We start from the raw sequence: 7592 nt of genomic DNA on the forward strand, positions 1-7592 counted from the left end.
GACAAGTTGGACAACTGTAACTTGTTTTTCAAATATAGCAGTTTTAAAATTCACATTTGGGGTGTTATTTGTATTTGTGACATTTATGAGGATGACCCCTTCTTTAATTTTGCAATTAAAAAGTAAACTTTCTTTTGCCAAAAGACCAATTTTCGTAAAGAAAACTTTTATATATCTACCCCTTTTACTATATTTCCACACCTATGCTGTCATAATTCAGGTACGTGTGAATTTCGTAACTTCAACAACGTCCTATTAACAACTTTTATCGTTTTAACTACTAAAATTTCAATCGTAAAAGCAAAGCAATAACTTGCTCCTAGTTACACTTCCTGGATCTCGTCTTATCTCTTTCACTAACCATCCAATAAGCTTGTAGCCCACGGCAGACCACCCAATTGCGGTTTTGAACGTGCATGAACTGCGGACTTGAGTGGCGATCGATGATTGGCCGAGTCCTTGCTCTACCAGCCAATCAGAGCGTGGCAAGTCAGTCAAGTTCAAGTAAAGGAGTGGAGAAGCGAAGTAAGAAAAAATCATTTAGATAAAAATGCGTGACTTGTGATGAGCTGAGCCAACTCATTTTATGTAAAAATTATTATAACTATCACAGTATTTACTCCTTTGATTACCGGTAGCAGTGTATGCCTCTTGGTTTAATCTATTAAGCTATCTAAAGGAGGCGTAAATATTAGATATCATGAAGAAGATAACCCTTCTGCTGATTGTGCTGCTTGGAATGACATACTTCATATCGCCAAGCCGATGCGAAGAAGATGCCAAAGATGGTAAGATACCTGCTGCAGGTTGTTGATATTTAACATGCTCGTGTCGTGTGTTGCACTTGCTAGCTAGCTTGATGCATTATTGTTGTTAAGGACAACACTGCATGTTAGACTGTGTTGTGGAGACCCTAGAGATATTTTGTTGCACTACAACAAAGACATGTTAATATAAAAAAAGCATCAAGAAAACAAGAAATATAAGTTTAGATTTATGCATTTCATATTCTTTAACATTTAGATTCAGCAGATGATCTTGGAGAGGAAGATGATGATGAGGATGATGATGATGATGATGCAGATGACACTGAAGTAAAGGAGGAGAATGGAGTGCTGGTCCTGACAGATAAAAACTTTGACACCTTCATAGAGGGCAAAGACACCGTACTGGTGGAGTTCTATGCACCATGGTAAGTTTTCTTTGCTCTACATCCGTCGGAGACACGTCATCGACTGTCAAAGATCTCAGTCATGCAATTATTACACTTTTCAGGTGTGGCCACTGCAAACAGTTTGCTCCCGAGTATGAGAAGATCGCTCAGACGCTAAAGGAGAATGACCCACCGATTCCCGTGGCAAAGGTTGATGCCACTAAGGCTAGTGCACTGAGCAGTAAATTTGAAGTGTCTGGATATCCCACCATCAAAATACTTAAAAACGGGGAGCCGGTAGACTATGATGGGGACAGAAGTGAGCATGGTGAGTGCCCTTAAAATGAATTTAAATGCCATTATGATTTATTTCCATCAGATTGCTGTGAATTTGTAACAAGTGCTCATCAGCTGACTTCCTGGTGCACTGTTAATCAAGCATGGTTTTCATTTTTCAGCCATTGTGGAACGAGTTAAAGAAGTTGCCCAACCAGACTGGAAACCTCCTCCAGAGGCCACCCTTGTCTTGACAAAGGATAATTTTGATGATGTGGTGAACAATGCAGACATCATTTTAGTGGAGTTCTATGCACCCTGGTTTGCATATTTAGATTTCTGTGCAGCTTTTTTATCAACCCATGATGTAACATCTTTGCATTCTTTCTGAAGCACCAGTGTGTCTTTTTGAGAGTCCTGTGTTTTAATTCAAACAGGTGTGGCCACTGTAAGAGACTTGCACCTGAGTATGAGAAGGCTGCTAAAGAGCTCAGCAATCGCACTCCTCCTATTCCACTGGCTAAAGTTGATGCAACTGCAGAAAGTGATTTAGCAACACGGTTTGGTGTTTCTGGCTACCCAACTCTTAAAATCTTCAGAAAGGGCAAGGCTTTTGACTACAATGGACCACGGGAGAAGTTTGGTAGGTCCATCATCCATTGTCTTGACCGATTGATTTGGCGGCATTGGAAATTGAGAATTACAATCTCTTAATTTTTTTTTTCTCTAGGTATTGTTGATTACATGTCAGACCAGGCTGGTCCTCCATCAAAGCAGGTGCAGACTTTAAAACAGGTTCAGGAGCTTGTCAGAGATGGCGATGATGCTGTGATTGTAGGCATTTTTTCCAGTGAAGAAGATGCAGCATATGAGATCTATCAAGAAGCATGTGTGTATTATGCTGTCTGGAAGTCTTTCTCAAATGCATTAGATATAAGCTGTACTTAAAAAAAAAAATTATAACAGTTTGCTCTCTCTTCCTGCAGGTAATTCTCTAAGAGATGACTACAAATTTATGCATACGTTCAATAATGAAGTCGCACAATTCCTCAAGGCTTCACCTGGACAAGTAGTCATGCTCCAGCCAGAGAAGTTCAGGTCTAAATATGAGCCAACATCTTATTCACTAACAATTAATGTAAGTTCTGAATCTTTATTGTTTGTATGAGGTCTTTGCAAACCGAGCATGACAATGTTGTTAAAGTGTGGTAACATCAGAGGAATTTGAGCAAACCTTTTTGGGGAAAAATGGTCCAATGTCAGTAGTGAAGTGGTGTATGAAGCACTGCTTACATAGTTGTTTAAAGCAGCAAAATCATGTGACCAATTTGAACCCACTGTGAAATCTGAATGGGAATTTATTTTTAACTATAATTTTTGTGAACAAACCTTTAGTCAGTTTTCCTGAAAGATTTTCCTTGTTTTTCCAAAAGGACTCCACATCTGCTTCAGAAGTTCAAGAATTCTTCAAGAAACACATACTACCTTTGGTTGGGCACAGAAAACAGAGCAACGATGCAAAGAGATATACCACACGACCTCTTGTGGTTGTTTATTACGGAGTAGACTTCAGTTTTGATTACAGAGTTGGTATGTGTTTAAGCCGTGGCTGTTGCAGCGCTTTGAAACTCTAAAAGGAATTAATTGTTAGGATTTAGGTTTATATGCATGTAGTTGTGTTTGCTACTGACACAATTTGTTATCATTTCCACCCAGCCACACAGTTTTGGAGGAGCAAAGTGCTTGAAGTAGCAAAGGACTTCCCAGAGTACACATTTGCTATCGCAGATGAGGAAGACTATGCTGATGAATTGAAGAGCCTTGGACTCAGTGAAAGCGGGGAGGAGGTGAATGTTGGCATTCTCAGTGAGGGAGGGAAGAAATATGCTATGGATCCAGAGGAATTTGACTCGGATGTGCTCCAAAGCTTTGTCATGGCCTTCAAAAAAGGTAAAGTATTGGTGTGTTATGTATGTTATGTATTCCTTATGAAAATGAACCTGATTTCTCCAGCTTCATCAACATTGATCAGAACTGATTGTTACAATGAGTTTAAGCCAGTATGGTAAGACATGTTCTTCTAAGAATGCAAATGTAAGACTGACAGCCTTGTATGGGTGTAGAGAGAGCACTTCTTTTGTCATTGTTAAAATCAGTGATTGCATCCTTTTCTCCTCTGACAGGTAAGCTGAAACCTATTGTAAAGTCTCAGCCTATTCCCAAGAGCAACAAAGGACCGGTGAAGGTTGTGGTGGGCAAGACTTTTGATGACATTGTAATGGATACAAAGAAAGACGTCCTTATCGAGTTCTATGCACCATGGTGTGGCCACTGTAAAAAGCTGGAGCCAGATTACACAGCTCTCGGAAAGAAATACAAGAACGAGAAGAATATCGTCATTGCCAAAATGGATGCCACTGCTAATGATGTGCCTCATGACAGTTATAAAGTAGAAGGTTTCCCTACAATCTACTTTTCTCCCAGCAACAAGAAGCAGAACCCAGTCAAATTTGAAGGTGGAAAAAGGGACATGGAGGAATTAAGCAAATTTGTGGAAAAACATGCCACAAAATTAACACAAAAAAAAGATGAGCTCTAAGAGATTTAGAGAAACCATGAACTATGTATAAATGCTGTTCCCTGAGATTGGAAGCATTCTGGAGGGCTTGGTGACCTTCAGAAAAGAGATTGTTTTGTTTTGTACTTTCTTTTGCTTCTGGGATCAAAAATTCAGTATTTTCATTCCAAACCAAGCACTGTTTATTAGGTTTATTTCTCCCAAGTCTTTTAAATAAAATAATGTAAAAACACAAATGGAGTGGTTGTCATAAATAAGATCCTGTTTGTTTCATCTCAACAGGTTTAGTCTGACGTTAGACATATGGAAAGCTCTTTTAACATTTAATCTATAAACCATACTAGTATCTATTTTCATGGTACTAGTACTTATTTTTTAGATACTAGTATCTTTTCCATTAAGTACTATTAATCATTATGTACTAGTGCTTATTCTTTAGGTGCTAGTGTTTATTCTTTAGGTACTAGTGTAACTTTTGTAAAGTTACTAGTACTTATTCATTAGATACTAGTTCTTAATCATTAGATACTAGTACTTATTCCAATAGTGACTAGTATTTAATTACACTCTTCTTGTTAAGAAAAATAGAACTAGTACTTATTTTTTAGTTACTAGTAACTTTTTAGGCCAGAGATATCCTGAACTTAATAGATACTGGTACTTTTTAAATTTGCATTTCTGCCCAGTATGGTAATCGTCAATTGTGTATTAAAGGGATACTCCACCCCAAAATGAAAATTTTATCATTAATCACTTACCCCCATGTCGTTCCAAACCTGTAAAAGCTCTGTTCATCTTCGGAACACAATTTAAGATACACTGCCCGTCCAAAAAAAAAGTCAGACACTCTAATATTTCACTGGACTGCCTTTAACTTTGATTATGACATGCATTCGCCATGGTATCATTTCGATAAGCTTCTGCAATGTCACAACATTTATTTCTGTCCAGAGTTGCATTAATTTTTCGCCAGGATCTTGTATTGATGATGGGAGAGTCAGACTGCTGTGCAAAGTCTTCTCCAGCACATCCCAAAGATTCTCATTGGGGTAAAGGTCTGACTCTGGACTCTGTGGTGGCCAATCCATGTGTGAAAATAATGTTGCATGCTCACTGAACCCCTCTTTCACAATTTGAGCCTGATGAATCCTGGCATTGTCATCTTGGAATATGCCAGTGCCATCAGGGAAGAAAAAATTAATTGATGGAAAAACCTGGTCATTCAGTATATTCAGGTAGTCAGCTGACCTTATTCTTTGGGCACATAACATAATCATCCATGCAGTAGTTATCCAATGGGAGGATCTTAAATATTTGCTTAGTTAAATCCAGGTGGTGACTTTTTTTTTTTGGACGGGCAGTGTATTTTGGATGAAAACCTGGAGGCCTGTGACTGTCCCATAGACTGCCAAGTAAATAACAGTGTCAAGGTCCATAAAAGTTATGAAAGTCATCATTAGAATACTCTATCTGCCATCAGATGTGCAATTTGGTTTATATGAAGCGACAGGAACACTTTTTGTTAGCAAAGAAAACAAAACTAACGTCTTTATTCAACATATCACCGTATGGTGCGTATGCGCTTCTGTATCATCTGCGCCACAAGGATGCGCTGTTTCTACGTGTATTTAGCTTTGATTTGAAAGAAAACAGTGCATCCTTGTGCCATGGCTGATACAGAAGAGCATACACAGCATACACTGACATGGAGAGACACAGAGTTGACAAAGGAATTGTTGAATAAAGTCGTTATTTTTGTTTTCGTTGCTTACAAAAAGTGCAATAGGTACTAGTATCTAATGAATGAGTACTAGTATGTAAAAAAAGATGTACTAGTACCTAATGAATAACTACTAGTACATAAAAATTAAGTACTAGTCACTTGTGGAATACATACTAGTCAAAACTGAATAGTTGATATCTAAATGACAGATCCCGGATCCCCATAGAAGTCAATGGCAAAAATGTAAAATTTGTTACTAGTAACAATATAATAGTTGTCACTATTGAAATAAGTACTAGTATCTAAAGAATAAGTACTAGTGTCTCATGAATAAATACTAGTATCTAATGAATAAGTACTAGTAACATTACAAAAGACACTAGTAGTTAATGAATAAGTACTAGTACTAAAAGATACTAGTATCTAAAAAATAAGTATTAGTAACGTTAAATTAGATACTAGTGCGGTTTATAGATTAAATGTTAAAACGGCTTGCCATATTATACATCACAGTTTCCAGGTCCAAATGCTTCTTCAAATCAAGTCACTTTTTTTGTAAAATGCTTTATACAATACTGATTGTGTCAAATCAGCTTTACACTGTCAAACAGGAAAATAGTTTAACAATAACAGAGTCATTTTCAAGCTAAAGTCAGTTCATTGATGATTCAGTGATGTCATCCAGTTCAGCTCTCTTCCAATAGTGTCTGTGCAATCAGTCAAGCGTCCCCAACTAAGCAAGCCAAAGGCGACAGTGGCAAGGAACTAAAACTCTATTGGTGACAGAAATGGAGAAAAAACCTTGGGAGAAACCATGCTCAGTCAGGGGGCCAGTTCTTCTCTGGCCAGAGGAAACCAGCATGGCGTAGTTTAATTTCAGGCTGCAACACAGGTGCAGAGGACTCTGGTTCCTGTGGTCTTGTGTTCTTCAAAAGAACCCAAAAAATAAAAAACAGTGTTTATTTAAATTTGCTGTATGCTGTAGTACTACTGAAACATCACAATCCTGACCTTTATCTCATCTTAGTTGTCCAGATAATGATTCACATTTTAAGATTTGTTAAAATATTGGTGCCTGGGACACCGTGAGCCTGGAAACAGTTGTGCACATTGTGAGTTTTTAAAAGCTTAGCTTAGAGGTCTTCTGCTAACAAATAAAGCACATAAACAGCTGTTAAAAATGGCTGTTAAAGATTGGATTTGGACCCTGAAACAGTATCTACCGGGTTGAAGTGGAGCAGTTGTCTGTGTGGTGTACAAAAAACAACTTGATCTTGAACACCACCAAGATCAAGGAGCTGATAATAGACTTCAAATAGACATTCAGCCACTTTTCATCAGAGGTGACAGTGTTGAGAGGGTCTCTGACTTCCGGTTTCTGAGCATTCATATAGAGGACAATCTGACCTGGAGTGTCAACACCACTACTGTCATCAAGAAGGCACAGCAGAGACTGCATTTCCTGAGAATAATCAGGCATTACCAGCTCACACAAAACCTGTTGGTTTCCTTTTACCATTGCTCTGTTGAGAGCATTCTAACATACTGCATTTGTGTGTGGTTTTCTAGCTGCACTGCTGCAGAAAGGAAGGCTCTCCAGAAGATCATCACCACAGCCCAGAAGGTAGTCGGTTGTCCCCTCCCCTCTATGGAAGAGTTACACAGTTCCTGCTGCCTCTTGAAAGCTCAAAAAAATTCTCAAGGATGCATCTCATCCAGGACATTCTTTTTTTGAATTGCTACCTTCGGACAGATGGTACAGGGTTCTAAAAAGCCGAACAAACAAATTAAGGAATAGTTTTTATTCCAATGCTATTTCTGTTTTGAATACTGCAAAAATGTAAACTAAACATATTGCATTT

At 38.2% G+C, this 7592-nt stretch overlaps 1 protein-coding gene across 1 annotated transcript; it reads left to right on the forward strand.

Moving 5' to 3' along the window:
* The first annotated feature begins 480 nt into the window (after positions 1 to 480).
* LOC109074702 (protein disulfide isomerase family A, member 4) lies at positions 481 to 4243 on the forward strand. Its single transcript, XM_042714255.1, has 10 exons — positions 481 to 788; positions 1024 to 1192; positions 1276 to 1481; positions 1612 to 1750; positions 1867 to 2072; positions 2160 to 2318; positions 2416 to 2567; positions 2863 to 3019; positions 3146 to 3379; positions 3613 to 4243. Exons 1-10 carry the CDS (start codon positions 701 to 703, stop codon positions 4026 to 4028), a joined length of 1926 nt encoding a protein of 641 aa, XP_042570189.1. The 5' UTR covers positions 481 to 700; the 3' UTR covers positions 4029 to 4243.
* Positions 4244 to 7592: the final 3349 nt, after the last annotated feature.

Source organism: Cyprinus carpio, chromosome A24 (assembly GCF_018340385.1).
Source record: "Cyprinus carpio isolate SPL01 chromosome A24, ASM1834038v1, whole genome shotgun sequence".
Lineage (NCBI taxonomy): Eukaryota > Metazoa > Chordata > Actinopteri > Cypriniformes > Cyprinidae > Cyprinus > Cyprinus carpio.